This window comes from Protopterus annectens, chromosome 10.part0 (genome assembly GCF_019279795.1).
Source record: "Protopterus annectens isolate FY-2018-M chromosome 10.part0, PAN1.0, whole genome shotgun sequence".
NCBI classification, from domain to species: Eukaryota; Metazoa; Chordata; order Ceratodontiformes; family Protopteridae; genus Protopterus; species Protopterus annectens.
Window position 1 is genome coordinate 1,592,205,780 of NC_056744.1, and position 15,407 is coordinate 1,592,221,186.

At 36.6% G+C, this 15,407-nt stretch overlaps 1 protein-coding gene across 1 annotated transcript in view; it reads left to right on the top strand.

Annotated features, from left to right (window-relative positions):
* Positions 1-15,407, top strand: part of LOC122813767 — a 311,471-nt gene that overhangs the window by 109,618 nt on the left and 186,446 nt on the right. Inside the window, exon 8 of the mRNA XM_044086258.1 lies at positions 5,228-5,373. Coding sequence (XP_043942193.1) covers positions 5,228-5,373 — 146 coding nt within the window. The remainder of the gene's footprint in view (positions 1-5,227; positions 5,374-15,407) is intronic.

Here is a 15,407-nt window from a genome sequence, read left to right on the forward strand (position 1 = left end):
CTCAGGTTTGATTCTTGGCTGGGGTTCCTTCTTTGTGGGGTCTGTTATCTTCTCCCTGTGTTTGTGTGGGTTTGCTTTTATTTGATGGTGCACTGGTAGCATTGTTGCCTTACAGCTGCAGGTTCTCAGGTTTGATTCTTGGCTGGGGTTCCTTCTTTGTGGGGGTCTGTATCTTCTCCCTGTGTTTGTGTGGGTTTGCTTTTGTGTCCTCCCATGTTACAAAGACATGTCTACATTATTTCTTCCTGGGCCTCTGCTGAAAATTGTTTTTTTGTTCCAAGTCAGACTGTCCTGATTAACAAATGTTAAATAAAATTGACAGGCATTTGAATTTCAGACTTCAGGTTTCTGAATGTTTAATTTCTTACATATTTGATGATGCAGTGGCAGTATTGTTGCCTCAGAGTCACAGCTATAGGATTTGTGGTTTGATTCTTGGCTGGGGTGCCTTCTTTGTGGAGTCTGCATCTTATCTCTGTGTTTGTGTGGATTTGTTCTGGTGTCCTGCCATTTTACAAAGACATGTCTACAGTATTTCTCCCTGGGCCTCTGCTGAAAATTGTTTTTGTTTCATCAGAAGTAAAATTGACAGGCATTTGAATTTCAGACTTCATAGTCTTCAGAAAATACATAGTAAAACAACTTTTTATTCTAGCAATAAATATATAGTAACACAACCTTTTATTATAGCAATTTTTTAAGTTTATAAGATGACTATTTGAAATTGTTCCTTATTTTTGGGACTGTAATACCCTGTTAGTGGCTTTGTCCAGATTTTTTGTGCTAAGGTTGACAGCTATGGCAAGAACTGAATTCACTGAATATGTTTGAGGGCTGTATTCCCTCATTACTGGGTTTGTCCAGGTGTTTTGTGCTAAGAGGTTGACAGCTATGGTGAGAACTGAATTCATTAAATGATAGCCATTTAAGTTTCAGTCTTCCTCTCGTTCACAAAACAGCTGATTTGGCATAGTGGTATGTTGCTCTTGACTGTTTTGCACACGGACCTTGTCTGTAAAATGTACGGTGGTAACGCAGCATTTTTCTTTCAGAAAGCAGGTGATTTGGCATAGTGGTATGTTGTTCTGACTCTTTTTTGCACAGGGACATTGGCAGTAAAATGTATGGTGGCAACACAGCATTTTATTCTAGCAGCTTTCCAAGATTATACAAGCAATGTTTAATGTGTCCTTGGTTTTTGCCCTTTTGACCCACCCCAATAAATTTGGCTTTTTCCAGACTTCTTGTGCTGCAAAGTTGAGATGCAGTTGAGTATTGAGTAGATTTTACAAGGAGCTGAGAGCTGCAGGGGAAGAGAAGTTTAGTGCTAATAGCACAACAGGCTGTGTACTTGCTTTTGATGCAGAAGGTTGTTGGTTCTACTCCCATAAGGGGTGAATGCTGCCGTACTGAAAGTTAAGATACTAATTATGAGCCTGTTATCAGTTTGCCATCCATTTCCTATTGCAATATTACTAGCTTATTTTTAATGTAATTTAGGCAATTTATTCCTCAGGGGCATCAGGCACTTTATTGTTCAATGAAATATAAAGGTGACTGCTAGCAGCAACCTCTTCATTACAGATTTATTTAACGTGGAATTATTTAGATGACATTTTTACTACAGAGATTGTGCATATTTACTGATAATGGTGGACTGTAGAATTGTGCATATTTACTGATAATAGTGGACTGTAGAAGTTTGAGTAGACTTTTATGATGGAAATGTTCTGAATTTGGGCAGTTTTGTTTCATTGTTTACTGGAAAAAATGTTCAAAGCAATAGGGAGGTGTATCAAAGAGCAAATGTATGTTTCATATGCAAGGGGCCTATGATTTGAAAACAGCCCAGAATTAATTTTTATCTGTCACAGGTAAAATGTATTTTCTTTGAATGTGTGTTTTAATGTTGTTTCAATGAATGTGAGTTTCAAGGGCAGAGAAATTTTAATGCCAAGTTTGTTTAGCAGATGTCTTAGTGTTTGTGCTGTAAAATGCAAAATAAAACTTTCAAATGAAGTTCAAATCATCATAGAAGTAAATCAGTATGCACATTAGTGTTTATGGTAAATGGAGTGAAATAGCAAAGTAATGAATCATTGGAATGGCTGCAGGGGGAGGCTCCATTCGACCATGGTTTTGTGAGGGGGAAGGGCAGCAAACTTAGACAGCCCCAGCTGAACTATATCTCCCAACTGTCCAGATTTTCAAAGAATGAATGGGTTTTTTGCTTCTTATTTTTGGTTTGTTCCTCATAAAATTTGTGGTTTTCTGGCAAATCATTTAGGAATTAAGTCACTAAATAATGACACACTAGTTTCAGATATCATAACCTACAGAAAAATGCATGCTAAAGTAAGACCTGTTCTATCAACTGTCCCAGTTTATACAAGAGCAATTTTAGTACTGTTTATATGTTCCCCAATATATTTGGCCTTGTCCAGATTTATTACATTAACAGGTTGAGAGGTACATGCAAATTGCTTTATAGAATTAGGCATAGCCAAACCTCTCAACTGTCCCTGAATTTGGCTCAAAATGTTGCTCTTCCCTAATAATCCCTCTGCAAAATAACAGTTTTGGAAGAAAACATGGAGGGTTTACAATTAAGAAATAACTGTAATAATTAGAGTTATAGATTACTTTTATTTCAGAAATGCATGTAGACTCTTTTATGTTGTCAGCTACTCAAGTTAGCAGTACTAATATTAAAGTGTCCCTTCTTTGACAGGTTCCCAGCTGTATTGTGTGGCTATTTTATATTGTTGCATCACATTTTTGGTCCATTTTTCATAAAATTGTGTTTTTTGGCAAATTAGTGGTAAATCATTAAAGACTGAAGTTAGAAAATAATGACAGGCATTTGAGTTTCAGATTTCATATCCTTCAGAAAATTCATACTAATGCAAGACCTACTATTCTATTATCTTTCTAAGTTTATAAGAACAATATTTAAAAATTGTCCTTATTTTTGGGCCTTTGTCCCACTTCTATGTATGGCTTTGCCCAGATTTCTTGCCCTGAGGGAGAGAGGTATGACAAATGTGTTAGTGCCAATCACCGTCAGCCAGAGACATTTCAAATTGTGACATACTTGTTGCACCCCACTCCCCCATGTAGTGACTCTAGATGTGTCCAAGCAAAGCAAGGAGCAGTTATGCAGTGTAAATGTGCAGCATATCCCCCCATGCAAGGTAGACACAAGTACTACAGTGGCTTTTCGTCTGTTCTTGATTTTGCAGAATGGTCTGGTTTCTGTCATATTTTTGTACTGTTGATTTATGCTATTACTCAAAGTGCCTGTTGCTCTGTGTTTTAAGTAGCAATGCTTTAATGACCATCAAGTAAGCTTGTCTGAGACCATAACGTGCAAGTAAGCTTTAATAAGCATACTGTTAAAGAATTGCCAACATTGAAGCCTTTCTGTTGTTGCCATGCAGAGAATACTTAACTAGATAATGTATAAACATTGGATATTGAAATCCATATGACAGTATTTGTAGTAAAGGACAGGATTACATTATTTTAAGAAGCTCATTACACTTGTTGGAGACTTCTAGTGATCTCTGAGGGCTTTACCAGTAAACTAAACAGAACGCCATTCATGTGTGGTCCATAACCTGTACAGTAATAATTTAAGCAATCTATCTTGAGCTTGTTTCTTGTTTGCTTTTCATTTTTACTTTGATCGTGTTTTCCCCATGAAACAAGTAGATAGTTGTCAGGCAGCAGGTCTGTTTTGGATAAGAAACATTTTTACAAGTGGTGTCACCACAGAGATTGCTACTTTCAGCATGTTACTGGGTGCTTTAATAAAGCTGAATATAAATTATAATTAGAACTGCAGTGCAAGGAGAAGTAGTTTGAGTTGAGTGCTGCTTGTTTTTCTTATACTTGATTTTGACTGGCATTCCCGTAATGTATTTAAAAAGTAATTTACTTTTTCATGCCTCACAACATTTTTGTTTCCATCTAGATATTAAGTAAGCTGTCATGCAGCCAATGCATTTAAATATTTTTATTCTTTTACACTTCATTTGTTTTGATTGGACTCTCATAATGAGGGTTTGGCACCCATGGCAGCATATTTAATTAAAGTTAGTTTTTGTGGTTTTGAGCATAGCTCCTCCCCTTTCTAGTTGGCCACACCTCTTCCTATTGACCCCACCCATTCAGCTATCCCCTGCAGCCCCCCTTTGATTTGAAGTCACCAGCCGCCACTGTATGCAGTAGTACTTTAAGAAGTTTTGAGATCAGCTTTTTCCCACACATTGATGTCAGTGAGTTTCAACCAGTTGGTTGGTCCATTCAAATGTATCATGTGTTGTTAATTGTGTATTTAAGGAGTTTTTTTTACATTTGCTACCTTTTGATGTTTGTCTGAAGAAGTTCAGTTTTTTTTGAATGAAAAGTGGATGTTAATAAAACACATTGGACTTTTTGCTGCTGGTTCTGCTGACGTGGATTTTGTTTTATCTGTTAACATTATTCAGGACAACTTTGTTCTCCACTCTTCTGCATGTAACACTCTGTTCATAATCTATGTAACTACTGAAAATCCTTTCCCTACCGCACGGACACCATGACTGTTGTATTGCATTTTATCTGTATTACACCATCATACGTTAAGGATGTGGACAACCTTGTATATCATATTTAATCTGGGTGTTTTCCAGTCTATACCTGTATTGTATTAATGTCATGTATTTGTAAACATCAATACATTACCCTGTATACCAGACTTGAGTAAATATGTTTATAGTGGTATTAATTGGAAAACAAAATGGAGGAATTTAAAACTGAGTTCCACGCTGTTCTTATTTAAGAAAGTTTGCTTGTCTTAAAGGTGTAGGCTACAACAATAAGTGAGTAAATATCAGGTAATGACAGTGCAAATGGCACATAGTTCTTTCACTAGGCTAACAGACAGAAGTGTGGAAGATCGTTTCAGTTGTGTAACCCATATAGCTGTATTCCCCATCAGATTTGGAATGATGTAGGGACCCACTCAATGGAGTAAAGTGAACCTTTGTTTAACCCTCTATGTCAATTTATCTGTACTGCTGTAATGTTTGGATTATATTAATAACTGACCTGGAAAAAAAAGTCAAAATGCTGTTGAAAAGCAGGCCCACACTTTTTGCATACATATTTTCTCTGTTCAGTATGTAGTAACAAATATGAACAGTAAATTTAAGTTTTGTCTTTTTTTTTTTTAATTTGTCAGACGAGCCGCTGTGTGAATCAAATTGATGAGGTGTGCAAGGCAATAGAGAAGACTATTAACCAGACTGTGCAGAACACATTGAATTCCTTGGAAAAGGACTGTGAGGTCATTGCAGATGTGGTGACTGGTATCCTTAAGGAGGACAGGTATGTGATGACATTTCAGACTCCAAAACATTTAGGTAGAAGCAGAATTTAGATAATGTTTTACTTTTGGGGGGGGGGGGGCAGAGGACATGAAACATGTAAGCTGTTCGCTCCACCTTAATGGTGTTGTTTGCCTTCTGGTGTATACATCAATTCAATATTTATTGCCCTGTATATTTAGGGACCAGAGGTTGTGTAGGCTAGTAGAAGGCGTGGGTTTTGTCAACTATCCTAACTGCTTTAACTGCTAATTGTCAATGATTTGTGCTTTTAGAAGGCGTGGGTTTTGTCAACTATCCTAACTGCTTTAACTGCTAATTGTCAATGATTTGTGCTTTTAGAAGTAAGTTTGTTAGTGTTACTAACTTGTTCTGTCCTTGCTGAAGACTTTCTTATTGAGTCATTGCCACTAACCGCTACATCCGTTCAACAGTAATTGAGGTGCCATCTTGGTTTTAAAACCAACCCCTTACTTTTAGACATTTAAAAATGACTCTGACAATATCGCAAAACACTATGTGATCAGACATGTACATCATCCTCAGTTCAAGAAAACCATATTTTAAGACATAAATCCATTCGTCTTACAACTCAACCAAAAACTTGAGTGTGTGATACCTGATAAACCAAGCAGAAATAGAAATTAACAAATTATACTTAAAGGTCAAAAGGGTATCTCATTTCCTTTCACACACTGGGAGAATTTCTGTTGGGAAAGGCATACTGTTAGCATAACTGAAATATGCCCTACCATTTATAGCAGCTGCTTCCAAGAAACTCTTCTCTTCGCAAATTACCTCAAATAGAGTTTTCAGGATTATCACATTATACTCATTGGGCAGATCATTGTTACAGTACTGTCTACAGCTAAATGGTTTATGGTAGTACCAAAAGCAAAGCTCCTAAGCACCTTACTCTTAAAATGGATACCCTTTTCTAGAAGGTAGGCCATCTCTGACATATAATCTTTGATCCACACCCCTACCTTCTTATTACTGACCCTGTTACAACAAACTACACTGCAGTGACCATAGTTTTCCATTATTCTACCCAAGCTATGTGAATATTTTCCTTCCTCACTCAAAAGATAGACTGCCGCAGCATGCTGTACAACATTAAAATCAAACTGAAACAGATTCTTTGATAATTCGTAATGCAGAGCAAAATAACTGAATATGCTTCCCTTCAAAAGGCGAAGTCTCATGTCTTCCAAGCTAATTTAATTTAAACTTCCAGAGGTAGCCTATATATTGGTGCAACCCCATGCCTCTACTGTTGCAGCTTCACCCTGTTTTCTTTGTCACATGTTAACCTCTGGCTTTTCTCGCACCTTCCAAGAATGTTCATCTTGCAGCCTCTGGTCATTTATTGTTGCCAACATACCATTAAGCGTGCTACTTCTAATTTGTATTATCTGTAAATCAAATAGCAAATGGCATGCAACAGAGAGCACCTGAAAATCCGCTTACATGCTAGTGATTGTGAAGGGTAATGTTTTTATATCGCACCAAACATTTTGAAAATAGTTGAGCTTACAATGTATGAAATAGCCAACATCATCATTCTTCTCTTGTGACATCTTTTTTTTTTTCATTTTCATAAATCTGCACTGCTTATAAAATGCACAATATTTTAATATTTTCCTGGAATCCATTGATCATAGCAAGTTCAGATCAGCTACTGTGATGCTGCATACCCCAAGCTTTCCCAATATTACATTAGCCACATATTGGTGGTAACTAGTTACCCCCCCCCCCAATCAGGTAGGGCTACCGGTCACTATAGTAGCTGGCAAAGCAAGTGCCATGGAAGGGATAAGGGTCTGTGGAGCTACTCACAGAGATGCTAACTTTAAAGCCTTACTCATCGTGTACTGGCACTTCCTTTGATAGGCTACTGCTAGCAGTTGGACATAGACTGAGTGTTGCACCCCCCCCCCCCCCCTGCAAAGTGACAGTATCTTGCTAACCTACCCACAAGCATACTACAAATGCTTTTCAAGCCCCAACTTCCACCAGGACTTTGAAAGCTGCTCTGCCTTCTTCAGTTTATCACATCCTTTTTCCACTCTCCCTCCAGAAACCTAAGCAGGCAAAGCCTTGTCTTACCTACAACAACCCCTTCAGGTGCCCAAGCTGCTTATCAAACATTAGTCAACTGAGTCAGTGCTGCACCCCAGTAAACAAAATTAAATAAATGGATTGTTGCAGTAAGGTTTGGGTCAGTGAGACCCGATTACATTGCAGGTACAGAAACAAACTTTTTTTTTGCCTCCATTACCTGTTTATCAGCCTTCTCCCAGTAAGTCAGCCCGTTTGCTCCCCATTACCGGGTGAACATCAACCTGGAGGGAGGGGTGGCATCATTTGGCAACTATTGGATGTTTTTCAACCTTGAATTTTTTGTTTATTAGTCTAAGCCGTATCTGCATCACATGCTTGGCTTCATCAAGGATGGGGTTATGCAGTGAACAATCCCCTTGTTGTCCATTGCTTTCTCAAAGGGAATTGCCAGCAATTGGTCCTGCTGTCCTCTCCTCAAGCATAGGTGTTGGTTCCCTCGTCTCCATCATAGAACTCACGCTACCCCATTTTCTTACCAAGTGCCTGCCCCTGTTCCTTCTTCTACGAGAGGTGAGAGAGCAATGCCTCTTCACTCCACCCTTTCCCTGCCTGGCTCCTCCAGTGCTTGTGCTGCTAATAAAACCCTGGTCACTGAAGTCAGACAGTTAAAGCTATGAAGCACTGTTAAAATCTTTTGTGCTCTTACAAGCTATGTTCTAGAGCTTTTATAGAGTCTTGGCACATACTGAGTTATACTGATATTCTGTGTATAGCTGGAGGTGAAAGTTGCACAGTAAATCTGTAATAGAGTGAGAGCTTAGAGTGGGACTGAACATGCTACCTGAAATCTTGCAATAGTGATGCTGGCAGTGCATTAGTAGCTGTCTAGAACACAGAGCCATCCTCGAAGGATGACTGCTACAGGGTAATAATGGAAGAGCAGATTAGATGTATCTAAACCTTATCAAGGGAGGAATCTGAAAAACAAGACTGTTGTTTTGTCTGGCTACTTTAGTTTAACTTGCATTCATATTCCCGGAATTTTAATCTGGGAAAGGAGGCAGGTGGCCAACATGGGGAAATTTGACTTTTTCCCCACTATAGTGCAGTCTGAGTTGGTATATTTAATTAGGGGGTGTGGTGGTGTGAGGCCCCCCACATTGGAGGTTGTGGGGGGTACAGTTGGGTGGGTTTGACATGCTTTGGTGTGTGTGTGTCTAATATATATATAAATATATATATAATGTGTATATAGTAGAGAGAGGGAGAGAGATCAGTCCACTGCCCCAGTTAACAAACTTCATAAATAAGTAGAAGACTCATTTGGTTGAATCACAAAACATTGAACCAAAATGGTTAAACTCAAAACTAATTTCATCATATAAGTAGTGGTAGAAGAAAACATTGTTTATGGTTAAGTATATTTAAAAGACTTTTTAAGGGGGACTATCACTTTTCAAATAACACCCCAGTTGCAGCACTGCAGAGGGAAGAGAAGAAACAACACACTGAATCACTGCTGATACAAGCAGTGATAAAATCAGAAAACTCAGCAACAGTGATAATCTGTAGGTAATGCTGATTGTCATCCTCATACATATCTACCTATATCTTCTGCAGTACAATACGATTTACTAAACCACATTCTATAGAATGAGAGTTCAACAAATGAACATTCACCTAAATGTGGTTTGTCATTTTTTGCATTGTTATGTGATGTAACTAAATGTTGTGATGGAACTAAATGAGATTTCAACCAAACAAATTGAATCCATGTACATGTATTTTGTCTGTGGACATTGTAGTTATTGTTGAACATGCTACATGCATCTTGGATGCTGTTTATGTAAATGTAATAGATTCTTCTGTATTTGTGTCAAAAACTTACATTTGGTGGAGAGAGCAGTTGATCTTCAGTATCTGTGTGAGATGGCTGTATTAGCGGGGGGTTGATATTGTACCCTTTCTCTGTTATTGTGGGATGTCCAAGTTGGTATATTTATGTAGCAGGGGAACGATGCAGTGTTTTGTGATTTGCTTGCTCCAAGGATGTAGTGTACATATATATATAAAAAAAAACGATCGAGGAGCAAACACCAAAACTACTTAAACAGATTTATTGTTAGCACTTTCGGAGAGACAAATATCTTTCCTTCTTCAGACAAAATCCATTTTAAAATCAAGGCTATATTTATACCTTTCCTAATAACCTAATTATACATTTAATTACAATTAAATATTTAAAGCAACATAACATTATAACAGCTTGTGCTATAAAAGTATGCTTTAAAAGTATGTATGTATATCCACACACTATAAACACAACAAACAGCCCTACCTCAACATATGTATACCATACATCTTAATCTAAAATAACTTGCTCTATAAAACAATTAACTTAATAAATAAATCTTAATGCCAAATATTGACAAAACCTTATATAAAATAATATTCCTTATTATTATCTTCTTAATGCAATCTGTTTTAACACACATAGAATAGATGTATATTCATTAAGACCAGGGAAAAGATGTGCAGCAGTTCTAATCTGCCAAAAAAGTTCTTCCCTTTCTAAATGTATTTGCCAAGGTCCTGCTCTAAAATCATCATTAACATGCTTCAGAACTGTAAATTTAAAATTATGGTCCGAGTATTCTAAGATGTGTCTTGCTAAAGCATTAGTGGGATCTTTTTTGGAGATGGCATATGTGTGCTCATAAATGCGCTGTTTTAGCTTTCGCTCGGTTTTGCCAATATAGAAAGCTGCGCATTTTTGACAGTTGGCAACATAAACAACTGATTTAGTATCACAGTTAAAGTGCCCAGTGATTTTATAAGTCATGTTATTTATGGAAATGTTAACACCCACATTAATAAAGCTGCACTGGTGACAAGCACCACATTTGGTCATTCCTAAACGTTTTTTGTTTTTGTTAATATTACAGCTACTGACTTCTAATAAAGTTTTCAAATTGATGCCTCGCCTATATATTATTTTAGGTTTTGACCCAAACCGGGTATATAAATCTTTATCCTCTAAAATTAGCGCCCAGTTTTTATATAGAATGTTTCTAATAAGTGCATGATCCAAATTAAATGTACATAAAAAACTGGTTCTAAATTCAGAGGCATCAACATTAGTAGCTACTATCCTACAATTATCAGGCACATTAGTATGTGTTCCCCTTTGATTAAATAAAATCGGTTTAAAATGGCCGATTTCACGCTTATAAATCACTTCAGACCTAACTTCAACAATCAGGGTATCGGGATAACCCCTATTAAGGAACATTGAAGACAAATTGTTACATTCTTCAGTGAAATCACTTACTTCAGTTGTCATCCTAGCTGCTCTTACCATCTGCCCCTTAATTACAGCTTTTTTCAGATGGTGAGGATGACAGCTGGTGTAATGCAAAAAAGCATTTGAGTATGTTGGTTTCCTGTATATAAGACTTTTATATCTAGAATTAAACTTATCCTTGTGTAACATGATGTCAAGAAAACTAATCTTAGAATCTTGAACTTCATAAGTAAATTCCAAGAATTCTGTTAACTCGGAAATTCTAGAAATAAATGTTGGAACAGCTTCCAGGGGGCCTTTCCATAATAAAAACATGTCGTCCTGGTATCTAGTATACCAGGCGACATGAGTTTTAAATAATGGTTCATTAAAAAGTATTCTATGTGTGTTAAAACAGATTGCATTAAGAAGGTAATAATAAGGAATATTATTTTATATAAGGTTTTGTCAATATTTGGCATTGAGATTTATTTATTAAGTTAATTGTTTTATAGAGTAAGTTATTTTAGATTAAGATGTATGGTATATATACGTTGAGGTAGGGCTGTTTGTTGTGTTTATAGTGTGTAGATATACATACATACTTTTAAAGCACACTTTTATAGCACAAGCTGTTATAATGTTATGTTGCTTTAAATACTTAATTGTAATTAAGTGTATAATTAGGTTATTAGGAAAGGTATAAATATAGCCTTGATTTTAAAATGGATTTTGTCTGAAGAAGGAAAGATATTTGTCTTTCCGAAAGCGCTAACAATAAATCTGTTTAAGTAGTTTTGGTGTTTGCTCCACTATCTTCATTTTTTTGTGTTTTTAACAGTTTGTTTTAATTTTAAGTGAGTGGTTAGTATGGCAAGCGAAGATGGAGCATCACCACAAAACTCTATGTTCTCACAAATCGAGCCGAATGGCGGATCTAGGACACTTAATTTTTCTAACACTGAGGAAGCGAATGCTGACGGTAACCTCACAGCCCTTATTCAAGTGCTTATGGGTCGGGTTGAGCACTTGACCCAACGTCTTGAGCATTTGGACAACAGCGTGAGCGTTTTGAGTCCAGGGAATGCTATTGTCACCACCAATACGTCATCTTCAGGTGTGGAACAACATAAAGGGATAATTCCTAAACAAAAAAGTGGAACTTTACATCAGCTTGCTCATTCCAGTAATGATGATGTCAACGAGAGTTTTCCTGTACTCTCAGAGGTTTTGGCTGGGCAAAGAACTGGGTCGCAGCAAGAAGGAACGGCGTCCCAAGGTAACCATTTATTAAATGTGGTAAATGATTCTGCACCTAGTATTTCAACGTTTCTCAACAACAATAACTTTTTTAAATCAGAAGTTACTGGATGTGTGTCAGTCCAACAGGAAGAGACTGTCAGTAATATTGCTCTGCTTATTAATGATTCTGACTGTAAATTATTTAGATGCAAAAAACTGCAACTCGAAATCGCCTACCTGGAGGAATGCTTAGCTAAGAAAGTTATACCAAAAGGGCTAAGGCAATGGCGATTTCCAGTTTGTTTAGTTGAAGGGTCACAGTTTCACCAACAATTGCTTCTGTTGTTTGATAAACAGGGGTTTGAATTCATTGACTTGCTTATTGGACAGTATAAACATCAAGTGGAAGAGTTAAAAAATGAGCTAGAACTACTTGAACAGTCCATTAAAAGTAGTTCTGACTTTATCAGGTACAAATACGATTATATTCGTATTTTTACCAGTATAGAGGCAACCATGGTCAAACTTTTGAACAAGAAGAAGAAAAAGATTACAAGGGACGTACAACAGTATGCCACGAATAGTGCATATCCTTGTCCACCCTCTATTCCACAATTAACCACTGGGGGTAACAATGCACCCATAACTAATATTTTAGGCCACGACAATGACTTTGAGCAGGATCAGCCCGAAGAAGTGCGGGTTAACGTTGGAGATACTCAAGGCAATGATGCCCATTCTGGTCAACGTAATGTAAATGATGGGGCTAACCATACTAACGTTAACGGTGCCAACAAGAAACAAAGTTCCAATAGGGGCAATAATTCCACCAGTTTAAATAACAAACAGGGTTTTCCCCAGGGACAGAATGGGCAACAAAGGAACTTGAGATCGAACAGGAACCAACCCAGCTTGAGGAACAAACGCAATCAGAGGAGGAGATCACTTATAATCCAAATCATCCTGTTGTCATTTCTAGTACAAAGGGTGACTTTAAGATTTATAATTACACAATTTATTAAAGTGTTTTGCGAATGTAACATCAGGGTCATGAAACCCGATAAGGGTGGTGGACTGGTCTTTATGGACCAGGATGCATATGTGGCTAAAATGATAGAACATCTTAACACTGGATCTTATAAGCTGACAAGTATTAATGAAGTTAATATTGCATATCATAAGATTAAGGGTGTGCTGGAAGATCTTTTTTTGGAAAAGATTATAGATATCGACCTATATAGGTGCTTGAATATTTCTGCCCCAAAATTACCAGTACTTTTTGGCACACTGAAAATCCACAAGTCAAGTCGGTAGATGACCCCCTGTTCAGACCCATTGTGGACGGAAGGGGGTCAATAACTTACGCCTGTGCTGAATATATAGACAGTGTGTTAAAACCCCTTATTGAATGTAAATCACAGATTTGCAAGGATTCATGGAGTTTCCTATATAATATTAACAGCATTCCTTATAATCCCAGTCATTTTTTTCTTACAGTAGATGTAAGAGACTTGTATACAGTTATACCACAAAAATTAGGATTGGAATGGATTAGGGAATTTTTGTCATCTAGGAAAGTTAGTGACAATATCATTTATTTGGTTGAAACTTTATTAGAACTTGTATTGACTTATAACTTCCTAGTTTTTTTTTTCAAAACAAAACTTCCTAGTTTTTGATGGCAACATTTACTTGCATACCTCAGGGGTTGCCATGGGCTCCCCATGTGGGGGTGCCTTTGCAAATTGTATCATGGCTTACTGGGAAGATACACTACTTTTTAATGAACCATTATTTAAAACTCATGTCGCCTGGTATACTAGATACCAGGATGACATGTTTTTATTATGGAAAGGCCCCCTGGAAGCTGTTCCAACATTTATTTCTAGAATTTCCAAGTTAACAGAATTCTTGGAATTTACTTATGAAGTTCAAGATTCTAAGATTAGTTTTCTTGACATGTTACACAAGGATAAGTTTAATTCTAGATGTAAAAGTCTTATATATAGGAAACCAACATACTCAAATGCTTTTTTGCATTATACCAGTTGTCATCCTCACCATCAGAAAAAAGCTGTAATTAAGGGGCAGATGGTAAGAGCAGCTAGGATGACAACTGATGTAAGTGATTTCATTGAAGAATGTAACAATTTGTCTTCTGTGTTCCTTAATAGGGGTTATCCCGATACCCTGATTGTTGAAGTTAGGTCTTAAGTCATATATAAGCGTGAAATCGGCCATTTTAAACCAATTTTATTTAATCAAAGGGGAACACATACTAATGTGCCTGATAATTGTAGGATAGTAGCTACTAATGTTGATGCCTCTGAATTTAGAACCAGTTTTTTATGTACATTTAATTTGGATCATGCACGTATTAGGAACATTCTATGTAAAAACTGGGCGCTAATTTTAGAGGATAGAGATTTATATACCCGGTTTGGGTCAAAACCTAAAATAGTATATAGGCGAGGCATCAATTTGAAAACTTTATTAGAAGTCAGTAGCTGTAATATTAACAAAAAACGTTTAGGAATGACTAAATGTGGCGCTTGTCGCCAGTGCAGCTTTATTAATGTGGGTGTTAACGTTTCCATAAATAACATGACTTATAAAATCACTGGGCATTTTAACTGTGATATTAAATCAGTTGTTTATGTTGCCAACTGTCAAAAATGCGCAGCTTTCTATATTGGCAAAACCGAGCGAAAGCTAAAACAGCGCATTTATGAGCACACATATGCCATCTCCAAAAAAGATCCCACTAATGCTTTAGCAAGACACATCCTGGAATACTCAGACCATAATTTTAAATTTACAGTTCTGAAGCATGTTAAGGATGATTTTAGAGCAGGACCTTGGCAAATACTTTTAGAAAGGGAAGAACTTTTTTGGCAGATTAGAACTGCTGCACATCTTTTCCCTGGTCTTAACGAATATACATCTATTCTATGTGTGTTAAAACAGATTGCATTAAGAAGATAATAGTAAGGAATATTATTTTATATAAGGTTTTGTCAATATTTGGAATTAAGATTTATTTATTAAGTTAATTGTTTTATAGAGTAAGTTATTTTAGATTAAGATGTATGGTATATATACGTTGAGGTAGGGCTGTTTGTTGTGTTTATAGTGTGTGGATATACATACATACTTTTAAAGCACACTTTTATAGCACAAGCTGTTATAATGTTATGTTGCTTTAAATATTTAATTGTAATTAAGTGTATAATTAGGTTATTAGGAAAGGTATAAATATAGCCTTGATTTATAATGGATTTTGTCTGAAGAAGGAAAGACATTTGTCTCTCCGAAAGCACTAACAATAAATCTGTTTAAGTAGTTTTGGTGTTTGCTCCTCGATCTTCATTTTTTTGTGTTTTTAACAGTTCGTTTTAATTTTAAGTGAGTGTACATATATATATTTGTCTGTATTTTGGGATTTG